The 23,781-nt window shown below is 37.6% G+C and overlaps 3 protein-coding genes across 10 annotated transcripts; 1 reads left to right on the top strand and 2 right to left on the bottom strand.

The window, feature by feature from the left end:
* Positions 1-2,686: 2,686 nt before the first annotated feature.
* On the bottom strand, positions 2,687-3,235 carry LOC103700014 (transcriptional regulator TAC1). Its single transcript, XM_008781997.4, has one exon. It carries the CDS (start codon positions 3,233-3,235, stop codon positions 2,687-2,689), a length of 549 nt encoding a protein of 182 aa, XP_008780219.2.
* Positions 3,236-6,420: 3,185 nt separating this feature from the next.
* On the top strand, positions 6,421-17,245 carry LOC103699088 (serine/arginine-rich splicing factor SR45a-like). Of its 3 annotated transcripts, none has more exons than XM_088705997.2 (7): positions 6,421-6,586; positions 9,564-9,684; positions 9,770-9,856; positions 10,004-10,115; positions 11,782-11,931; positions 12,585-12,648; positions 16,687-17,245. In XM_088705997.2, the coding sequence occupies exons 2-7, from the start codon at positions 9,662-9,664 to the stop codon at positions 16,860-16,862; spliced, it is 612 nt and encodes a 203-aa protein (XP_088562123.1). In that variant the 5' UTR covers positions 6,421-6,586; positions 9,564-9,661; the 3' UTR covers positions 16,863-17,245. The 3 variants fall into 3 exon arrangements, with proteins under 3 accessions (XP_088562123.1, XP_008779371.2, XP_008779363.2); XM_008781149.6 differs by having other exon boundaries at positions 6,443-6,664; positions 9,662-9,684; XM_008781141.6 differs by having other exon boundaries at positions 6,444-6,586; positions 9,662-9,684.
* A 949-nt stretch (positions 17,246-18,194) lies between these two features.
* On the bottom strand, positions 18,195-22,303 carry LOC103699056 (uncharacterized). Of its 6 annotated transcripts, XM_088705991.2 has the most exons (9): positions 21,942-22,301; positions 21,561-21,779; positions 20,258-21,465; positions 19,536-19,683; positions 19,302-19,429; positions 18,955-19,017; positions 18,785-18,853; positions 18,440-18,593; positions 18,195-18,355 (listed from the first exon to the last, which is right to left on the bottom strand). In XM_088705991.2, exons 3-8 carry the CDS (start codon positions 20,534-20,536, stop codon positions 18,489-18,491), a joined length of 792 nt encoding a protein of 263 aa, XP_088562117.2. In that variant the 5' UTR covers positions 20,537-21,465; positions 21,561-21,779; positions 21,942-22,301; the 3' UTR covers positions 18,195-18,355; positions 18,440-18,488. The 6 variants fall into 6 exon arrangements, with proteins under 6 accessions (XP_088562117.2, XP_008779324.4, XP_008779348.4 ...); XM_008781102.6 differs by having other exon boundaries at positions 18,195-18,593; positions 21,942-22,303; XM_008781126.6 differs by having other exon boundaries at positions 18,195-18,593; positions 20,258-20,453; positions 21,942-22,302.
* Positions 22,304-23,781: the final 1,478 nt, after the last annotated feature.

Here is a 23,781-nt window from a genome sequence, read left to right as displayed (position 1 = left end):
AGTAATTAAAGATCCTCAGATATTCACAAGTAATTTGTTTGGTAATTCATAAAAATCAGAATCACTGACCATATAATACTAAAACTATACTTGATATATTCCATTAATATATTTATTAATTCTATAAAATATATTAATTGTTATTATAGAATTACTATTTTTATTTATATGTAATATATAATTTTTTTAATACTAATATTTATTTTGACTAGGAAAATTAGGAAAATAATATTTTTATAGCAGTAATATATTAAATAATTTTAGAATATAAATATAAAGTACAATAATATATTTCTACTATAATTTAAAATACAATTGAATAATAATATGACAATAATATGACTAATAACATAATATAATATAATATATATCATAAATGCTATATACGAAGATTAATATAATATAATATATATATATATATATATAAAATATTGAGATAATATATTAATGGTATATTGATATACCATTTTTTCTCGCCAAATTGAGAGATACTTTTTTTTTCCAAATTTTAGTCCAAGATCACTTTTCTCGGGTCATCTTGAATACCTATTCTCAATGATAGGTTTTCCATCACTAGGTTAGACTGTGTTTTGAGGAGTAGTGAAGGTGATTTAGGATCATTGCTATGTAGGATCACCTAGTGCAACCAAATACAGTGATTTTATCATCTTTACCCACATCACTCCTGATCTTGAAGTTATCACTCCATAACCAACCTTCTGCATGTATGACGTTTGAGCCAATGCGGCAATCCATGTGTGATGCATTCCAACAAATGCATCTGCTGCCACCAGTATAGTTTGGCATTATTAATGTCCCTACTAACGTTCTATTAACAACATTAGAATAAAGTCATTATTAATTAATAGAACACTCTACATATAAACATGCATTTTCAAGTACACAACTCTCCTTGTTATATCATTAGCATTGCAAATTATATGCAATACTATCGCATCCAACATATGTTGTGTCCCTTTTTTAAGAACCTAGACCTTATAGAGACCGAAAATCCCTACTCTTCAACTGAAATTTATGTTAACAAGAGGGGCATGCAAGCCAGACACATGGCCCTTCAACCCTAATCCAGATTTTCTAGCAGGGGTTCACTTCCTTTGTTTTCTATGTAGGAAAAAAAAAACTAATGTGATTTACCCTGCACTGAATCAAGCATTTCCTTTGGAATGGGCACAATGACAACTTGATATCTTTGCACCGGCTTTCGTGCGTAGGGAGAGATGTATAATATCTAGCTGACCAATTCTATATTGGAGAGTAGCCCACGGCCCAGCCCATTTATAGAGACAAAAGCTGGTTTCATCCGAGCCCACAGAGACAACTAAGGACCAAGGCCCATTTTAAAATAGCTACATACAGACCCAGAGGTTCCAGTAGCCGTCTTAGACTCTTAGGTTACCAATGTAATCCATATGGCTCTAATTTTATTGCATGCTAGCCTGAGCCTGTTCACTACAGGATTCAACTTATCTCCCTGGTGAACAGCCAATAACACCAACCTAAAATTTTATGAAACCAAGTTGGTTAAATAGAAACTAAAGAGCATCATATGTTATTCAAAAGTTACTAATCAAGATATGTAAACCAAGCAATAATCTCCATGGTTGGCTTATGGGAAAGTTCATGGAGCAGCAGCCAACCATACCGATGCCGACTTCTAACGAGTAGCGCCGGAAGCTCAAAATTATTCTCATTCAAGTGCTCACCAGGGATCTTATACCTAGACCCAGGAGGTAAGAGAAATATGATGGGGATTGGACAAAGCACCGATATAAAGCCCCATAGAATCACTAATCACAAGTCCAATGGAAGTTTATGATATTCTCAAATGACAATTAAAGAGGACATGAGCCAATTCCCCACACATTGTTTTATACTAAAACTTTTCACCAGCAACTACAATTAGAAGAGGAGAAGCATTAAAATCATTTACTAACTGATTGTGTTAATTTGTGTATTCAGATTTTTGGTTCACAGGCTTTCTAAGTTAGCAAGGAGATCCTTTACATAAATCATTTCTCAGTGCTAGGGTCCAATTTGTGCATGTGTGCGAGGAGTACTTCATCCAAAGAATTAACATTTATTACGATTCTTGTTTAACAGATGAGCATCAGAATATTTCAGAGAAATACTTGCACTACTCATGCCACCCTAGCTAAGAAATTAGAGCTTCAAAAAATATATATATATATTGAAATCCAAATCGTTGAGGCAATGAGACCTTCCATTGCAACTTCATAACTATTCCTAATCTTGCTTGAAGCATCCACCGATGACAAAATATTTTCTCAACATATATCTTAAGCTCGATCTGCTTAATTACTTCAAGCCTGCTTAACAGGTTTATAATCGCAAAAACCACATACTTTGACAAACGAAAGCAATTGAACAACAAATTAAATGCCTTGGGGGTCATATTTGCGTGAAAAATATTCATGTCCACTGATCATTTAACATTTCAATTCCTAAGGTCATTCAGTCTAAGACATTATCATCACTAACCTCAGCTCTCATATTCATTCGTCAAAAGTGATAATGGAAGATATTTTTTCCTTGGCACCGCACTGTCATCAACTTCTCTTGTTCTCATGTTATTTCCAAGTGAAGAAAACAACACCAACTTTATAGTAAAACAAATTGCACTATATCGAATATATAGAAATACTCTCTATGATCGGGCTTCTGGCTCATGACCGAGTCGGAGTTCCAAATCCAGTTCTTCTTCCTTCCCGTCCATCTTCCTCTCTTCTCTATCCTCCATAGCTTCATCACCACCATGAAATCTTAAATCCAGATGCAACTCCTCACCAAAAAGACTCAGTTCTTGCGGCCTTCTCGAATGATCATCCTCATCACTAGACACTTTCACCTCACGATTCGAAGATGCTGATGCTGGAAAGTACATGGCATAATTCCTCAGCGACTCAGAGAACGGTGGATAAGTGGACTGATGGCTAGGGATCAAGCAGTGAGATCCACATCTCTCAGAGCCTTCACCGGGCTCTTCAGTAGCTGAAGGGATCACAGTCGACCGCATCCTGGCTCGGTCCTTCCGGTGGATGTTCATGTGGCCGCCCAAGGCTTGTGCAGTGGAGAAGCCTCTCTTGCAGAAGATGCACTCATAGAACCTTCTGCCCCTGGCATCACCATCCACTTGCTCCGACGATTCTGTATCATCGGCTGATGCCTCAGATTCCTTGTTTTCACCAGCTTCCATCACAGGACTTGCCTTCGATCCTTCATAATTAGCAATACAGTGGAACTGTGTCTTAATTGAAGAAAAAGTGATAGATCAAATGAGAAGAAGAGATGCGAGGAAAGGGGTTAGGGTTGAGATTGTCTTAAGGGGGATGGAGGTCTGGCTGAGAGAAGGAAGTGGACAAGACTCGTTGCTATTTGTCAACTTGGTCTTCAGAAGGGAAGAAAATAGTGTTGAGAAGACACGGTTTTGATCTCGTAAGGGATATGTATACTCTCTTGCGGCCGGCCCTTGCTACTATTTTTATTTCTTCGATTTGTCGGCTTGTCATCTGGAGTTCTTTCCGTGACTTCAGTTCTTGTAGCTTTCGGCCCGGTCCTTGACGCGCTTAGGGTTTCAGGGAATGGCATTTTTCGGTGTCAAAATTATATATGGATACTTTTTAGGGCCCTTGTAGACCTAGTCAACCTATAGCCATTCCACGCCAGCATGCTGTCTTATTAAGCAATAGAATTAGTTAACTCTATCATTTATAGGTCGATATATAGATGGTTGATGAACTAGATACGAAGTAGCACAACTGTGTATTTGTGTGTGGGTTTAACCCATGAGATGCAATAAGAAATTATGAAAAATCTTTGAGACACCGGCACGTAAGATCCGAACGATCGAAGGCATCCACCAGCACATATTCATTAATCATGTACACCAAAGTTGCAGCCGAGAATAACTTGAGCCTTCCATCTAGTTGAGCAACATTACAATATTTGGCACGTTTTGAATCTTTACACACCATGCACGTAAAATATATAAATCCATGAACATCATGTTCAGAAGGCATAGAAGTTCAGCGCTCTAAAGCTTTAACATTATAGGCCTTGAGTAATTAAAAGACACAGCTATTGCATTTTCCCACTTTTAAAGATTGGTATTTAACAAGCAAAGGTCAGGAAAAAAAAAGAAAGAAAGATAGAATATGCATACATATAGTATTGACAAAAAGATGAACTGTTTTCAATGACACACATTAAGTCTTACTGTTGAAATGTACTGCAAAGGAAACGTCAACTTGGACTACTTGATTGTAGATATAGATCATATTTCAGCTATCCCTTCCGTTTAGTGTGATACAACTAGTGATGAACTGATTCTTTCTGTAACACACAACATGCCATGCACCAAGTCTTGATCTAGAAAATCTAGGCTCATGTCATACAGATATGAATACTAGCTAGCTTTCACAATTGTTGTTATTCGTTAAGTCATAGAAGAAGTTGGTGTTTCCATTTGCGGGACAACTGGAGAGAGACTAGAGTTTAATTTCCACCAGATCTGACTTCTCCCCCATAGGAAACCAGAGGTACTTAGGGATTCTCAGACTAGACCTGGCTCAAGCTACGTTTAAAAGGCCGGTGTAATTTTTTTGGAACATTAAAAGGCCAGTGTGTACAATTGTTATAATATCGCTATGCAAGTATGTTTATATACGAATGCTCTTGATTTTTTTGTTCACGCGAGTGCTATAGACAAAAAATGCCAGTGTATCTATCAATAAGGCCATTCATGTGTCACTTTTGAAAACCCTAAACGGTTGATTGCTCCGGAAAAGAAAATATGTTTTCTGTTAATACACTTGTACAAGTTTGAACAAATCTAAAACATTTTTACTTCTAAAGCTTTATTCGTTATTGTTACACTTCGCTGTAATTTAATACTATATGAACTTTGCATGCATTAAGTGTGGTACGCTTTTTACAATGAACCGAAAAACTAAAGGTAATATATGGTCCATGAATTTACCACTGCCGAAAAAAAAGAGAGGCAAAAATAGCAAGCAAGGAACGAACTGACACTCGTTACTTTAATATTTTGATATTCCTTAATTTTATGGAAAATAAAACATACATTGAAATGGCCAAGGTAAAGGATACAAACAAAGCATATAGATTCCTACATAATATATTATAGCAGATTTGATAATGTGGCACATATTCTATGCCATTTATGTATCTATGTCACGATAGTCACATAGACAACGATCAAAGTATCAAGTAATTTTAGTGTTCATATAGGCCATTGATATTGGCAAGATAATATGTATGCTAGAAGGTTTTTTTTTTATTATTTTCTTGATTTTTTCAAATCTTTCATTCAGTTTTTTGAAACTTATGTATAAGTGAGCTATTAGAACTCAGGTTAGATGGTTTGTTAAATTGAATTTGGTTGACACGAATTAGATTTCAAATAAATATTATTATTTAAATTTGAACCATACTCTAATCAAATTCAAATATAGACAAGCTCAAGTCTAAATGTACAAATAAAACCTTAGATACATAACCACGAGTACCTTTCCATAAAGTGAGGATGAATACGTGTTCGCATGCATGATGATGCATCCATACGCATATGCTTGACTGGCTATGCATAGGATGGCTGGCCCATGTGCGAGCGTGAGGCCCATGCTTGACTTGAGCAGCGGCCCAAGCCACGATCACAAGTGAAGGGCATATGAAGCCCTTGCAATAAAAATATCAATGTATGTTATAATATATATGAATAATGAAATTTTCACCCAAGGTGATGAACAAATTTTATATCAATTAAAAATATTTTAATTCTTCCAATAATAATCTTGACATATAGATGGTCATCATCCTCTTTTTTTTTTTTCTTTTCTTTTTTTTTTTTTGCTAGGATAAACGAGGAGGGGGAGAAATCCTCACATGCGTAGCAGTTTCCATTGGGCCTCCCTTCCATCAGAGAATGTTCATTGCGGGTGGAAATTTTGCCCCCTTCCACCAGGGACTGTTCGATGCGGCTAGAAATTTTGCTTATACTCTTCTGGACTCATGGGTTCCTCCACGTGTGAGTGTGTCACCCCAGTGCCACCTCAGTGCTAGCCGGAGCATATAGCATTTTTACCGAGCGTATCCAGGCGGAGGGCATCCGATCTCCAATATTTAATCAACGCCCATGCATTTCGAATCTGGACCGTGCTGGTGGAAGCAAAGCTCCATTCCAACTGTGTTGCAATTATCATTCTATTCCGGGAGAGAAAAAAAAAAAAGAAAAAAGAATAAAGAATAAAGCTTACTCCAAACGGTAACAGTTTTTTTGAGGGATTTGTTATAACGGAATTATGGCATTTTACGTGCAGTAAAAAATCCTTATAACGTCGTAACGCCCGTTATAACGGTTTCGGGCCCCTCGGTGGTGTCCGAAACACACAACCCCAAATTGGGGGCAAGATCGGCGGAGGAAAACTCCCATCGTTTTCTTGATTCGATGACTTCCGAGCGAGCTTGTGTACTAGTAGCGTTTTGTCTCGCTCGAAAAGTTGAGATCTAATCCTCCTCCCTTGAAGAGGTAAATTTCCTCTTTTCTTGTTCCTCGCGCCTTCGATCTCTCTCTCAAGAGCTGTTAGGTTTTGGGGTTTTGATCTAGGTAAGCCTTTCAATCATTTTCTTTCGGGTTTTTTTCCCCCTGTTATTTTACTTTATCTTCCTGTGTGCAATATTGTAATATTTTATTCAGATTCTCGCTTGCTATTTGTAGTCATGATCTTCTTGATTCTTGGTCTGATGATGGTGTCTGTTAAATTTCTCTCGATCTTATAATTAATGCACTCATATTTTCCTCTTAATTTTCGCGGTTGTTTTAGTTTTTTTTCCGCTGACTTTGATTTGATTCAAAGGAGGATATTACTTCACTTGGGATCTGTGAATTTAACGGGAATTCTTGGAACAAACGAAGCTACGAGTCTCTCGAAGAAAGAAAGCATGAAACTTGGTGGAATTTAGAGAAATATTCATGCTAGCATTCTTTCCTCGAAAGCCAATATGGAACGCCCGTTCTATCCTTTTGTCTTTCTTTATCACTGCTCGCGGAAAACCTTATATTTTTATTTTTTTTAGTATTTTCATCCGCTCGATGGGAATCCAAAACCGCTTTAGTTCACATAGAGTTAATCCAGTTGGACCGAAACATTATCACCTATGGTGCGACGCTGTTATTTAGAAACATAACCGGAATTCGGGTTCCAGTGAAGTGAGAAACAAAATATGAGCTTTTGTTTGTGCTGAAGATTATGGGTTTTACCTTCTTGGTCCTTTGTAGGCGAGATGGATGCTGATTTCTTCTCTTTGTGGTAGTATCTCTTTGTTGTTCTTTCACAGCACCTTCATACCAGTGGGCAGATCACAGCCCTTCCTTCCATCTTTTGCCTATTACAGAATAGTTATTATTGATATCTGAAATTGACGCGAAATTTATAATCAATAAGTGTTCTTCAATTATTCAACTAACATATTGATTTACATGGGTAGTGTAACATTTGATGTGGAAACTATAAGTATAATGTGTTATGATGATCGAATAATTATAGCCAGGCTGCCAGAGTAATGTTAGATACCAAAACAATAGCGATCACAAGATACCCCTAGATTATTTGGGAAATTACTCATATTAAATAACACTGAAATATCAATATCACTAGAATGGCAGGGCTGGTGGACTGTTGTTATGTTTTATCATCAGTTGTATATGTCTGCAGTTGCTAATTTGATGTCATATGCTGGATACTGAAAAACTTTTGAACTTTCTTATTGTTTGTTACCTGTTTTAGCTTAGACTATTACAATGTGTGTTCAGCTTATCTCTATATAAACAAATTATTAGACTCACTTTCTAATGGTTCTAGTCTTTGTATTAGTATGAACAAAGATATATGTTCATATATTTATTATGTAGTGTCTTGCCAAATAGAAGTTACATTAGGATTTCATAAATGAGGATGCATCTGTATTTTAATTAATCAAGCATCAAACCCTTGTTTTGAAGACCCAAGTAGGCTTTTGTTATTTCTACTATTTTTTTTTTTTTTGAACTTTACATAACTTTTGTCTTAGTTTTTCTACCATCATTCTTGACCTCACACATAACCATGCCCCTCTTCTTTTATTTAGCATTCTCATACCATATCAGTTAGTGTCCGTCATGTTTCCTTGTCAGTGCTATGCTATCCTTATGTTTTCTTCAACATGCTCATTTCTTTCTCCAGCCTTTGTAAGTTTACCATGTACATACTTAAGCATTATCATCTAGCAACATATGTCATTCATGTCTCCATAACTTTGTCCAAACATTCTATTCGATACACAATCATCAATCTTGTTATTATGCGGTAACACATTTTACAGAAGAGGCATCTCTTCACCATGACCTATATGTTTTATAAATCTCCTTCCTGCCTCCCCTCCCCCCCTTTCCCTTATCTCATCTTAATCAGGTAGAAAATATTATACTTAGGGATTATACAACACAAGCAACTAATTTTCCAATGACAACTATAAAGAGCTCAGAAGTTTTCTCTGGCATACTAATTTCTTTCTCCAGCCTGTGTAAGTTTATGGTGTCCCTGCTAAGCATTATCATCTAGCAACATACATGTCTCCATACTTTTGTCCAAACATTCTATTTCATACAAATTCATCAATCTTGCTATTATGTGGTAATCACATTTTACAGAAGAGGCATCTATTCACCATAACCTATATGTTTTTTATATGTCTCCTTCTCCTTCTCCCTCCCCTCCCCATTCGCCTTATCTCATCTTTACAATTTGGCCAGATATCATACTTAGGTGTTCTACAACATAAGCAACTAATTTGCCAATGACATCTGTAAAGAGCTGAGGACCAAATCTTTAAACTCAAACTTATTGCTCTTTTGTATCTTTTCACTTTCTTAACATTTTCGTGAGACATGGTTTTTTACCCCTGAAATGTGAAGGACTTGGTCTTTATTCTCACTTGTTTCTTTTATATGTCCTTTTTAATCTTAGGTAGTCCGATAACTTTCTTAAACATACCAAAATTTCATTATGCTCAATCAGTTTCATGTATTCCCATAAAATTCTTACAAGGATTGTTTATATTCTCTGCAAATTATTGAATCAATTGCCTTGGGGGAAGCAAACTGAACTATCAACAATTTTAGCATAAATCTGAAAAAAATCAGGAAATTCTTTTTAATTTTTTTATACCAACTTCTTTTTAATTTAATAATGCAGCCATTGATTCAGAACTGCATTAATATTCAGCTTGTGTAGATATTTGATCTATTTTGGTACTGTATCCATGCTTGTCATTCTACATAAATGCATTTAATTTCTAAGTCTGAGGTTTATTCATTTTGAATTTTGCTTCTCCCATTGACTTCCTTCTGTTCTGAGCAAGCAGTAACCTATGAACTTCATTGGATTCACTTATATTGAAATGTGTCTTAAATATTGCTAAGCATGATTATTCTTTTGCTAAAATTATACCACTTATTTAATGCTTAGGAGATCAGCATAGTTGCATGAAAGAAGTTGTATGTAGCTTAGGTACCTGTTTCAGTTTATTGCAGAGTTTCTGATATTATAATTTTGTTTTCTGATAGATGTCACAATCAAAAGAAGTAAGGTTAGTTGTGCTTTCCATAACAGTTGTCATAGTTGTAAGAATATCACTTGTAGAAATTTTTATAGACAAATATTGATGTTTTTAGGTATACTTCTCGATCTATCACACCCCCTCCAAACAGACGTAGTAGATCAAGATCATCATCAAGGTCAAGGGGAAGGAGTCGCTCTAGGTACATATTTTTATTCTGGAACTGTTCAAAAAATTATTGATAATTGTGCATATTATATAATGTGCTATGGAGTCCATGCAGGAGCTCGTTTTTACGAACTCGGTATTCTTCTTTGCTAATGGTCTGAATTCTACATACGTGCAATAGGAGCCAAGATTCTAGAGCTGCAAAGAATCCTGGAAATAACTTATATGTAACAGGCTTATCCACACGAGTTACTAGCAGTGATCTTGAGAAGTATTTTAGCAAAGAAGGAAGGGTATGTACTTTAATTTTAACTTGTAATATTTTTTTAGTGAAAAAAAGAAATTAGTAATACTTTTGATGATCCTGATGTTTGTGAATACCCTTCTCTAGCATTTGTGATTTTTGGATGAGTACTCCAAAGCATATACTAGAGAAACTATCTTATAGGCTCTGCATGAATTAGAACATACAATTATGACTTCGGCATATTATTTACATTTAATCATAGGTGATGCTTTTAGGACTATATAGAGATCAAATCAAGAAGCCTTTTAATGGGGTCTAAGAACTTGCTGAATTGAATAACTTATCTTTCATCTGGGGTGTTGCACCCAATTTGACATGTCGGAAATCTCTCTTTTGCATTGACACTTGGTTTCTAGTGTTTCAACAGCCATCTAACTTAGTATCTTTTGTGCTACCAATTTTTCTATACTAAAGCTGATCTTATTTAGCAGAAAATTTGCCATCTGCAGTTGTAACATTTTTTGAATCCTAAGTCTTGTATTTTTCTAATAAAAAATAACAGAAAATGTTAATTTTGTTATTTTATTAATTTATATAGATTTTTGCATATGTGCCCCAAAATTTCCTATTTGCATATGTTCTTGTCATAAAGTAGAAATTGCACATATATATTCCTCCAAAAGTCTTACATATGTATGCATACCCTTCATGCCTTTTTTTTGGTTTAGTTTCTGATTCTGATTGTAAGTTGGTGCATGCGGATGTTAACTTGTTCATTGACTATTTCTTCCTTAATCATATGTAGTTTTTGGAATTTTAGGAGCATGTCTGAGAATATGTGCCAGCATATAGTATATATGTATAGATACAAAGATGTATACCACATTTGTAAATACATATGCACTTACATATATAAATGCATATCACATATATGTTCACTTCTGAGGGTAAGCAATTAAGCACTTTTTAAAGAGTACATGTGCAAAAAATTCTTGAAGAAAAATTGTCAAGTGATGCATTTCTGTTACTGTTCTGTTGGAGGATGTCATCTTATCATAAGGGCATATATGCTGCTTTCAGATTTTTGGTGGGGTTGTACAGGCACTGTCCACTTTCAAAGGGGTAAATAAGAAAATAAATCCTTGTGAAGTGTCGGTGCCTGCCTCTGCATGTGTATGTGTGAGGTCCTTGATAGAAGTTTTTAACAATTTAACAGAAATGGGCCATCCAAAATAGAAACCTACACCTATGATCTCATCTGCACCACTAAAGATGCCTAAAAATCATATATCTTGGAGGTCTCTAACTTATGGATTAAGTGGAATTACAAGAAGTGCAAAAATTGTAGGATTTGCTAATATTAGAATTCTGAAACAGACTTGTAACAATGTATTTGGTTGTAGTCCATTTAGTAGGCTAAATCATCACACATGTCTACACACATTTATAGACTGTTAGTATTACATCGTTGAATGACCTTTTCTTATCAGAATGTTTAATTACTTATTGATGCAGTCTCTCTCGTTATATTAGTATGTTTTTTTAATTTGAACTGCGATTTGTGTTTTATTTGGAAATTTGAAGGTTTCCATTAATTTTAGGAGGAATTATTGAATGAAACATGATTTTATGTAATTATTTTGTTATTTTGGACCTATATATAGTGAATTATTTAAAACTTTGCATGGCTTGAGAAAAGTCCCAATTTGCAGGTTCAGGAATGCCATGTAGTCATGGATCCCCGAACAAGGGAATCTCGTGGTTTTGGCTTTGTAACAATGGAGACTCTGGAGGATGCAGACCGCTGCGTTAAATACCTGAACCGTTCTGTACTTGAAGGCCGCTTAATCACAGTGGAGAAGGTAGTGCATTTTATTCTTTTAAATAGCAATAGGCAAGTGATAGTTGCAATAACCCAATAAATTTGTATGATAGCTCTTTTCATCTTAAGAAGAGTTACCTGATAACCTTTGGCATCAGGTTTGGTATGTGTAGCTTCATCGAATTCTCAATGCATCCTCTTAACAGACTGTACCTCCCCCCATCTCAGCATGAGCCCTGCATCGACATCTGAAAGACACCAAACCCAACTAATTACAGAGGATTGTTTGCCCTGTATTCCTTTTTTACCCTGATTATAAACATCATACGGTATGCCCTACAAAATTATGTCAATTTGTGACGATTTATCTTTGATTTTGGTGCTTCTGCTCTTTGGTTGGTGATATTATCTTGATTGTGCAATGCTATTTTTCTTTTTTAATCTAAGAAGGTGAACTATCATAACCTTCATCCATGTGGCATAAATGTGAATGTGAGTCCTGAAATTTTAAAAAATGGATTGTGAACTCTAAAACAATGACAGTAACCTTGAAAACTTACTATCAGGTTGTTTTCATTGTTTCTGTTTGCTATTCTTTTCTGAATCACCAACTAGCATAGGCCATATTGTTCAGCTCACAGACCTCTGCATTGTAATTCTGTGTTGTCCTTATTCGATGCTGATTTATGGCAGGCAAAAAGGAAACGTGGAAGGACACCAACTCCTGGAAAATATTGTGGTGCAAGAGAAAGAAGAGGTACATATGGAAGCAACTCAATTTTGCACCTGTTGTTGGTTCTAAAACAATGTTCTTGTTGCATATGAATGATCAATGCAAATATCAGTTTCAGTTTCCGTTTTAGGTTTATAATCATTACATTCTGTTCTTTTGGACATATGCCCATATTCTGTAAATCATTTGTAAGATTTCTCTCCTGCTGATATTGAGTTTTTCCTATACTTTTTTACTGGCTTGCTGCTATCTAACACTAATTTTTGCTCTAATGCATTTAAAAATGGGTATCTCAGAGGCGGGAGGCTCAAATGTATGTAGCCTTATCCCTGCGGAGAGGCTGTTTCTATGTTTTGAACATGTGACACCCATGTCGTAATGGAGAGGCATTTAAAGTATTTCTTAAACTATATGCTAAAATCTTCTCAAGATTCGAGATACATTTAAATTATATTACTTATTATTCAATAACTTAACATGTGTTGCTTTCAAGATGACCCATTTGTTTGTTTTCCTTCTGGGCATCATGGGCTTTTAACCCTCTCCATAATCTGGGGAAGCTCATTAGCTTATTCTTATTATTAGTGAATCCTAGAATATTGGAATCTCATGAACAGAATAATTTCCATCAATGGCGGATCCAAGGTGGGGCAAGCAGAGGCCATGGTACTTCCAAATTCCATGTTGTTTTATGATCTCTTATAAATCTCTATAGTCTCCGCATCATCCAAATTTAACAGCCCCCACTTGAAATCCAATTGGCATACATGGCACCCCGCTCCATAAATTTCAAAGTCTATAGAAGTTCCCACTGTCTAATCTCATTCAAATTTTATTTCCTAAACTAATTAGAGTCGGTAAAAATCCCGGCTTATCTACTTTCCATGATAAGCGTATAGGGAGTGCCCAAATTTCTCCCAGTTCTCATTTAACATTTCTCCAAAAGAGATTTTAACAGCTCACTTGCCATTCAAATTGCAGGTCAAACTATTTGCCTATTTCTTTTATCTAAACCAATCTCTCTCTCTCTCTCTCTCTCTCTCTCTCTCTCTCTCTCTCTCTCTCTTGTGTGCAAGTGCACTCTTTTCATAGCCAAATGCTGGTTCTCTTTGTTTTCATGGATATCTTCCTTGCTCATAGCTAGTCTTGCCTTTCAAGAAAAGTACCTTCTCCCAACATCCTTCCTCATCATAGCATTTGTAAGTAAGGTACCCAAGGTATGCCATATCATACTGAACTGGGTGGTACAGAACATATCATACTATATCGGTATGTAGTATGGGGGACATACCGACACTCGATACACTGAACTGGCCTCCATACCGGATGTACCGACATAGTAACAGAGTGGCACCAGTACGAAGTTCGGTACCGACACATCGTACCTTAAAGATACCTATTCTATAACATTTATATGGGCTTGTTTGCAGCTTTTAGTTTAATAGTATACTTCTACACAAGCTACTTAGGTTCTTTCAAATTAGAGATATGGTGCGTTGAAAAACAAACTAGAATAGGAATTACAACCTAAAGTGCATGCCTGTGATGTATAATGGACTATATTCCTAGGTGTGCAACAAATTTATTTAGTGGGTGCTTCCAATAAAAGTTAAACATATTTGAAAAATTATGCATTTGGGGCTTCTAAAGTGTGTCTCTTTGTGATTCACATCCAAGTATGTCTGATGGAAATCAATGGTATATATTGGTATCTTGTTTCAGGAAAATATTGTTTTTCTTTTACCTTCATACTCTTTGTGCTGTTGTGAAATTGCAATTGTATTGTACATCTAGTGCACTAGGACATGTTGGACACATTTCTAAAGTATGCTATTTCCAATGAGCAATTAGACCACAGTTTACTCAAACTTTATGACCTATTTTAGTTAGGTCTAGTATCTTTATATATATGCAAATAGAGATGATTATTTCATAATGAATATGTGCTTTTTGCTATAGATTTGCATGAACAAGGTTAAGAGGACCTATTGATAGGTAGATTGCATTCTGAAGTCATTGGGCATGTTGATAAACTCTAGCATGAATGAGATCAAGACAAGCATCTTCATGCTTGCTATAGTTTACCAGCAATTGCAGGAGAGTTTTGCCATGTGTCTTTTGAATTGGTGAAATTATCTGATGTAATAGATTAATCTCTTGGTAAAATTAAATAAAGATATCAAATGTAACCAAAGAAAGGAAAAAAAAAAGATACTGGAGCGGGCAAATTTTCATTTAATAAAGGGATACTACTATATGATCTGAAAAATAACAAGCTTTTCATTCATTACTTCAACAATGTAAAAAAGATGTCTTTTCTCTGATACTGGAGAGCAAATTTTTATTTAATAAAGGGATGACTATTATATGATTGAAATACAAGTTTTTCATTCATTAGTTCAACAGATGTCTTTTCTTCTATCTTCCAAAGGGACATAAAGACAAGCGAAAGAGCATTGAGAACTCAAATGTTCAATTTTATCCAGGGACTATCTGTCTACTTTGTTGACCTTTAATGAATGAATGTCTGAGACCTCTGGCTGACTGATTCCCCCCTTCTTGCCGACTGTGATAGATTGACTTGTCCTTGGTAGGAAACCAAACTTTGCATTGTTGGACCCTCCCTTTCTTATCCTCTTCATCCAACATCCTAGTATAAGTTGCAAGGTGCTTCAGATAACCAGATAGCTCTCCTTGCACTGGACTCACCTGGTCTCTTAATTGTGGGCTGCTAACCTGCCTGTCTCGTCTCGACTAAGAAGGCATTTTAATGGTAAGGCCGTTGGCCTCTTGGATAAAGTGAAGAAATATGTTAAGATGTGCAAGGCAGTTGATGGTGAGCCCTTTGGACCTCTTGCATGAGATGTGGGAAGACACAGAGAGGTCCAATCGTCCAAAAGAGGGTTTTCACCTTTGTGCACTTATAGCACCAGAGGTAACTGGGATATTGTGAGTGGACCACTTTGGTTTTGCATGTGCTTTCTTATCATCCTCGTCAGCAATATTGCAGTTAGGTCCAATGTGTATATTACAGACCCTTTGGTGTATTGGGCATAATCATATTGCTAGAGATTTTTCTTTATGAGTTTTTTATTTTACAGTTGATGATGGGATATTCGGGAGAGGAGTTTGTCCTAAATTAAGAGGGCAAAGGGATGAGGATAGGAAAAATACAGGTTGTGAGACAATGTTTTGGACACATACACCAAAAAAAGGGTGGCTGTTGGAGCAACTTGGTTATTTCAGCCCAGAATATTAAGGCTTCACCATGAGAATATTTTATATGCTCTTCTTTTGAAGGGTTATAGTAGGCAAATTTTCTTATGGCAGAAAAGGCGACTATGTATTTTTGACTAAAACATATATACACATTTATGTTATGTGAGTACCAGTCTACTTATGAGCATTAGTGCCTTCCCTCTTTCTCTCTCTCTCTTTCTCCCTGCGCGCATGCGCACATGCATGTGTGTGGATGAATGTGTGCATGCACGTGAGCGAGCAAAGGCCTATGATGGCTTCAGAAACAAAGTACTACGATATTCATATGCTTTACCTTATAAAATGAAGCATCTTTAACCTAGGTGGAGGGGGGGGGGGGGGGTGTCTAGGTGGGTGGGTGTGGAACTGTGATGGCTTCAGAAACAAAGTACTAGGATACATGTACTGTACCTTACAAAATGAAACATCTTTAATCTAGGTAAGGGATGTATTGGGGGAGGTTTTTTGGGGTGGGGGGGCAGATGTTTGTGTGTGGAGCTGTGATGGCTTCAGAAACAAGGTACTAGGATTCATATACCATATTCCTTATAAAATGAAAGCATCTTTAACCTTAGGTAAGGTGAACGTGTGGGGAGGGCCAATGATGGTTTCAGAAACAAAGTACTAGGATCTTTAACCTGGGTAAGTTGTTCCTTTGAGGTGGTATCCAGTTCTGTGTGATTGGAATTTTTCTCCTCAACATAATGTGGGCATTAACAGTATGATATCCTGTAGCTTGGTGCGAGTATAAGGAAAATTGTTATTTTATCTTGTTTTATGTTGTTCTTATTATAATTTCTGCAGGTCGTGATCGTAGACGTTCTCGTAGCTACTCACCGTATCGACCACGCGAAAGAGATCGCTCTTATTCAAGGGGCCGGCGGGAACGATCCCACTCACCATATGGGAGGGGGTCGCATAGAAGGTGCAGGGATCGATCGATTTCACCTATCAGCAACGGCAACCTCAAATCTGATTAGCACACCAGTCTGCATTCTGGAGCCTTCTCTTCCACCATATTTACATCACTGTGGCAATTATAAGTTCTGATAGGTCGGCAAAAACTTCTTTTTCGTACCCTGCTTTCTTGGATTGGAATGAAGAAATTTCATCTCTGATCCCAACTTTATGCCTTTGAGCTCATCTCCGTATGTAGGATTGTTCATCCATCAAGTTTCAGACAGCATGTGATGTTGCTTTCATATGCAGGGGCACTTCATTTTGCCCACAAACAAGTTCTTGTATTTTTTCTTTTGACCTTTCTCTTCTGCTATGCGTATGTTTGAGAGTATTGTGTTGTGACATTTTACCATGTTCAAGGGAAAAGCGAAAAAAGGCCTACATCGCGTTGAATCATTTCCAATCTGATTGCCGTTGTTCCCCTAATTTATTGGTTCTGGATGCCCAGTCTGCATTGATTTGAATCGAAGCTCGTTTGTTACGAGGGAGAGTTGGGTGACTAAGAGCATTGCTATGTAAGAGTAGTAGCTGCAGGCGGTTTTGCCAAGAGCGTGCAACGCCAGCGCCCTTTATTTGACACGGCGGCTGCCCAATAGATTTCAGAAGTTTGACCGAAGCGTCTTGTTCGATGTTTTCCTCCATAAATAAGAAGATTTATCTACTTCAGCAACCAACCAGTTCCAAAGCCTTCTTCATTTCCTTGTCAACGTTTTCATTTGTCCGCAAGGAGGGAGAATTCACACGTCACTCTGGTTGGCCCGGATATTCGAGGCTTAGAAACTGATTACCTTAATCTGGTACAGTGGTCGACAGCATTAAGGAAACAGCAAAAAGCGGCGTTTACGAAGAACGAGCGACGGATCGGGAAGGGGAGAGCAGCTTGGAGCAAGCCCGGTGGGCAAGCGCACGTCACTCGCCATCTCCACCGGGTTTTGAGAGAGTCACCGGCATCGGCAGCCCGGGTGGACCGTGGACGCGGTGGGACGCACGCCGGGCCGACCTGGGAGAGTCTCTGGTCACGCTTCACCAACCTTGGAAGATCTGCTTCGATAGGGAAAGTTTTCGGGGCAGCATCCATCGCCGGTGTTCGTTGCTCGCGTGTTCCAACTTAAATGGAATCTCGAGCGCGGGTTCCAGTTGCTGGTGGCACCGGAGGAAGTCATGAGGTTGAGAAATCTCAAACTTGGCTCATTTATATTCCGACTCTGAAATCCAATTCAAGCCCAGCTTTTATGGTGATGGAGCATGCGTTACTCAAAGCTAAATTGCAAGGCTGACTGGAGATGCTCACAACCGCTTGTTTATTCAGCACCGCTACACTAGGCTGATAGTCCAGCTTTCAAGCCAACATATAATATAAGAAATTAACATTCATTCTGCCAATCCATCCTACCATCGTTTTCTGGTGGGCAATTCTAATTCATTGCTCCATGTTGAGGTTAATCTACCAGGTCAGGAATATTTGGTGGACACTCATACCTGATAAGTTACATACTGCAGCACTACTTCCCACCTGAAAAGGATCAGTAAATTACATTGTGCTACTGTTCTTGGTCTAGGAAAGGTTAGCCCTCTTCACACATGGGATTCCCGATACCTTCAGAAAGCATCCAAGAGGAAGATGCAGCATTCTTTCTTCGACCTATTCATGTAAAATAGTACCTTTCATCTCGATCCTGTCGGGAGTGGAGAGTTTTCAACTTCCTTGCAGTTTGGATGAAGCCCAGAATCACCTGCATCTCATCCACTTGCTTTTGTATATGGACAAAGGAACAAGGTTAGTTCAGAAAAAAAATATATAGAAGAATAGGGCATCAGGTATCCTACAGGGCTTCAAGTGTATATGGCATAAATCATCCGTCATATGAATTTAAAAACATTTAAACGATGCATGCCAACATTCACATGAAGTGCAGGGTAACAATTAATGGTCAATGGGTACCTGAGAGATGAAATGATGCTGCACTCCATGAACCAGCTGCTTCTTAGATGGATTGGGATTACTGCTGACCTGAAATTTCTTTCTGATGTTAGTTCTGCAAAGAAATTCATAGCTTCCGGGAAGAGGTGTGGCTAGAATCTGATTGGAAAGTGACTGATGATATAACTCACCAAATTGAAATGCCCCCAATATCTCCATAAAGCGGCAGTTCCAAGTTTTGCCAAATTCACCCTCTGTCATCAATAAAGAATTCAGAACATAAACAACAATGCCACAGATTGCATCTGACACAAAATGTATAGATATGCCTCCTCGCATGGAGATATCATAATGATGGTAACATAATTGTCATCTTTTCCCGCTTAAAGGTTGTATGCCTGGAACCAAACTACTTAGTCTGATTTCCACTTTTCTGGATCATGTCCTTGTAAAAATACTTATGCATTATCAATTTTATACAACAATCCACTGATAAACAGTGTATTCTAGATGAGCATGCAATAGCGAAATTTATTACCTTTTGAGGCTTAAACATATGAGATCGCATATCCCTGTAGCTGGTTCGACTCATTGCCTTGACTGAGGATGCCCAAGGTCCGGTATGCCTCACCCTACGCTTTGTTGGTTTATGGAGCTCCATTCTAGCTGTACACCAAAGAGGAGATAAGAAATAGTTCTGATGAATGAATCATATTGCTCATCACAGTTGCTAACCTTACAACTACAATCCAAGAGTAGGTAATAAACTCACAGTAATCAACATCTTTCTCTCCCATGTCAGAGCTACTACAGATTGAGTTATTGCAATCAATCTCATAGTCATCTTCATTTCCAGTTGGAGCTTCCAGCACACTCAAAGCATTCCTTTGCAACTTCACCTCTACCCCATTTTTAAGGACCTGGAAACCCATATATGGAACAAGGAGCATGGATCGGATTAAAAACAACCACACCGGTTAGAACCTTCAAGTAATATTATTAAAGTTAAGCAACCAAAAGTCTATAAATCATAGTTTTACTGCACTTATCTAATCAAAGTCCTTCCCTGTACTATCAGTGTATTGATAGCAAATGCAGGTATTTTGGTTGTCATAGATCAAGATTAGGACCTTCAGAGGTGAGGACAAAGTTGGAAAAAATAATGCCTGATTCCCAATTCTTTCTCCTTAATAAAGATTACCATAGCAGATGAGCCAATCAATATCATAAACACACCAACAAATCATAACATGGTTGGAGAGTGCTTCAACGGCAAAGAATTATCATGAAAACTTAATTTTCTTTATAGCTTCTCTTCAGACATACTTCTATATGGAATCTATTTATGATTGAGACAGATGAAATCTAACCAAGTCTAATATTCTTATTACAAGCAGACAGGCTGGATGGTGCAAATAAAGCGCAAAGGCATCTGCAATCAGATAATGATGATATTGCATGAAAAGCTATTAAAGTGGAGAACTGTTTTTTTACCAGCCAGTGCCAGCCACCAAGACCAACAGCCTTCTTGACGACACCCTGCAGTCCCACCAAAACAGACTTTGTTCTGTTGTTCCCTGTAATGATGACCTTTGTGTGCCTAGGGAGCACAGAAAGCTCCTCATCTCCACTTTCTTCCCGAGATGAAGAAAGAGTTCGAGGAGAGCAGAACTCAGCCTCCATCATCTGCCTAAAAAAAATCTTGAATTTCAACCAGCATACAGAGCATAACAAGAACATCGAAAGCGCAAAAAAATTTACATTCCTAGCCATTGCAAGGATGTTGCTGGAAATTATTAAAGCATGGAAATCAAGAATGCCTTATCCATGAAGCAGAAAAAAAGTTTCTTTATTTGGAAAAAGAAATTCATCCAATTAAAGATCTTTGTTCTTCATTATAATAGCACTTACATGGTTTAACCTGTCATAACCTGTCATTCCTCATAAAAAATAACAACGAAGAGTAATTAAGAAAAAAATAAAAATGGATTTCAAGCTCATAAGACAAATTCTGTTGATTTAACCAGATTAATGAACACATCTAAATTTTCAAACAAGTTCATTATCGGCAAACCATTACCACCAACACACGCACACCATTACAAGGGGAAAAAAGGAGAAAGGGAATCAACTAGGCTTGTTGATCCAGGTCGCCACCCAGACAAGATTAGGCATCTATAATAGGGTGGGGCAGCCCTAGCAACAGAGCAAAAACAATGTATCCTTAGAGTCAAACAGCATATTACAAAATAGAACAGATTCAAGACGTCGACAGAAGTCTAGAAAAATCAGGACCCACTGACCATATAATTATTGATTCAAGACAGCATGAGTGCAGTTATACCAAACAACACTTCTGTCCCTATCACATCATAATTATAGCCAACAGCCTTATCGCAAAAGAAACAGAGCCACCAGAAGTAGAAAGGAACTAAACAAAAGCTCACGACCCATTTCTTCAATTTGAAACACCAATTTCGACTACCATTTTTTTATTCTAAACAATAATTTTGTACTTCAAATTGAGTTGGCCGAGTAATCTGATTATTTTTTTTTGAAAAAAATATCCAGTTATACATGTCTCGACTTCCATTTTCAGGATTACTAAAATTATAAATCTAAATTGTGACCATATTTTTTTAGTGATTGGAGTCGATCCATTCTGCTAACATAGTTACTCTGAAGCAAATCCACTTCTCCAGCTGCATATCAATAAGAAACAGCACTTTAAGCTAAATCCAAGCTTTAATAGTAAATACTATGCAATTGAAGTATCAAACTGAAGTACAACTCCCACCTGAACTAAAATCTCTGTTCTCCGGACAGTCTACCAATAAAACCTTCTTCCCTTGAGATCAAACTAAAACAAATAAAAGGGAAAAGGGGGAAGAAAACCAACTCCCAAGCTCCAATCACAACTCTTGATGGAAATGCAATGAAATCATATCCGAGAAAAGCTCGATCCTCGATTCTTCACTTCATGACTCCCACACAAGGCCAGAGATCTCATTCAATTCTAACCATCAAAAACCAATCCATGAGCACCAACTGGACCAATTTACCAAGAATTGCAAAAAGAAGAAACCCTAATTCTAGATGAGAACTGATCAATTTCCAAGAACAGCAAAGGGAAAAATCAATTCGGGTAAGAATAAAAAAATGCTGGATTGCAGGATACCAGTTGCCATTGCTTCGATTAATGGAAGTAGAAGAAAAAAAAATCACACGGGATCACACGAAATGAGGCCGATCTGTGCTTCAGCGAGCTAGAATTCGGGATTTTCCTTCACGAAGGACCTGATTTTGAGCCCCAATTCGCGAAAAACGCCACGGATTTGAGAGAATTGAGCTCCGGGAGCTCGGTTCCGCGATGATAGAGAGGAGGATAAGGCGAAAGTTTCTTGGATTTTTCCCGAGAATAAAGCCGTCTTCTCAGAGAGAGAGAGAGAGAGAGCAAAGAAGGAGAGCAAACACACTCACTCGATGCTTTCCAACTGCCAAGCTAAACGACCTCTCTCTCTCTCTCTCTCTCTCTCTCTCTCTCTCACGTACGCTCCTCCACCGGCCATAGCCGGTATGTAATTTCGAATCCTTGTCTGATTACTGGAAATGAAATGACCGGACTACCCTGCTGTCTGAATTTTTTACGACGGAGACCTGGTAGTTTCTTGGCGAGCGCCCCAGCTAATGTCCGCGTTACTCCTCTGATCGTCTGAATAGTTAGTTATCCATTTTGAATTTTTCGGACAAAAAAAAAAACTTCCATTTTGTTGTCTTAGCCTGCATTAGAAGTCATTAGGAGTTCAAACCTTCTGTGAGTAGAAAATTTTGACATTTTCACAGATTACAAACATGATGAATGAGTGTAGAACGAATCCTGCTTCCATTTTCTCATGGACTTATTTGGACCCCTTTATGCAAGGGTGCAATTAACATTTTACCTGGTATAAAATTTATCAGGAAATATTAAAATATTTGTGATAAACAACTTCAAATCTATGTTTAACAGATCATAAGATCCATGTGGATCACGATCCCTATAGTTCCCATGAATCGTGAAGCTAGAATGTCGTGCCCAGGTTGATTGACGAGATTCACAAGGGTCATCGTATCAACTCCATTCTCCTAACTCATCCTTCTCGTGCCAAATAGTGTGAGACAAACCATAAAAAATATTTACTTGGATTCTGCCCTGTCCCACTGATCGGAGGGAAGGGGGACAAGATTCTATGATTCATCAAAGAAGGCGCCAATTAATCTTATAAATATGAACGTAGTTTTCTTTGCCAATATCCTTAAGCATTATTCGCTAGGCAGTAACACTAAAATTACCACTCAACATTATGTACTTAACTGATGATTAGGACGCATTGAGTACATCTAGTATACGACCTTTTCGCGTGAAACAATAAAAAGACTAGTGCTACCTTTTAATACCAATGGCATACGTATATACCGCGTGCTTTTTAATGCCAAGCATGGAAAGCCATGCTACGATCTTTACAATGCGTGGGCGTGGCACCTGGTCCTAGAAAAATAGCGTCAACCTGTGCTTGTGTTGGACTGCAAGTAGAAAGTATCATACTTGGGTAACGTATCACACTTTAATATATGCGACGCATGCAGGCAAAGCAACCTACGGTTGCTTTTGAGAGCAGTCAAAAGCCAAGCATGAATATTGTAGCATGTGATGTGTCGTGTTAGCTTCTACGGTGGAAGCAAGATTTCATTATTTGATGGACTCGAATGACGCCAATGTCTTCAACCCCATTATCAAATACAGATGCCAAAACACCTGGTGGGTGGCCAGGGGCAGCCCAAGGAAAGGGTCCATCCGGGGCGAGTTTTGACATCCACATCGTTCCATGTGATGGTGCCACCTTAAACTCCTGCTATCAGGGTTTATTGTTGATGATAGTTCCAGCCAGTTTAAGCTAGATCAGGGTTTGGATCTTGACAAGAAGCAATAAGCTCAACGCAGTAACATGAGTTCCATCCCAACTGCAGGCCAGTAAAGA

Source organism: Phoenix dactylifera, chromosome 10, assembly GCF_051530095.1.
Source record: "Phoenix dactylifera cultivar Ajwa chromosome 10, Ajwa_hap1_PhDact_Kaust_v1.1, whole genome shotgun sequence".
Taxonomy (NCBI): domain Eukaryota; kingdom Viridiplantae; phylum Streptophyta; class Magnoliopsida; order Arecales; family Arecaceae; genus Phoenix; species Phoenix dactylifera.
The sequence above is the reverse complement of the archived record's forward strand: the minus strand, read 5'-3'. Positions and strand labels throughout refer to the sequence as shown.

Excerpts from the sequence above, each read along its gene's own strand:
- LOC103700014 (XM_008781997.4), bottom strand. The coding sequence starts at position 3,235 with ATGGAAGCTGGTGAAAACAAGGAATCTGAGGCATCAGCCGATGATACA.
- LOC103699056 (XM_008781102.6), bottom strand. The coding sequence starts at position 20,536 with ATGGCTAGGAATGTAAATTTTTTTGCGCTTTCGATGTTCTTGTTATGC. Across the intron at positions 18,854-18,954 it reads ATTGGGGGCATTTCAATTTG|GTCAGCAGTAATCCCAATCC; the intron begins GTGAGTTATATC and ends AAGAAATTTCAG. Across the intron at positions 18,594-18,784 it reads AGCATCATTTCATCTCTCAG|CAAGTGGATGAGATGCAGGT; the intron begins GTACCCATTGAC and ends CATATACAAAAG.
- LOC103699088 (XM_088705997.2), top strand. The coding sequence starts at position 9,662 with ATGTCACAATCAAAAGAAGTAAG. Across the intron at positions 9,857-10,003 it reads AGGGGAAGGAGTCGCTCTAG|GAGCCAAGATTCTAGAGCTG; the intron begins GTACATATTTTT and ends TACGTGCAATAG. Across the intron at positions 12,649-16,686 it reads TGGTGCAAGAGAAAGAAGAG|GTCGTGATCGTAGACGTTCT; the intron begins GTACATATGGAA and ends TAATTTCTGCAG.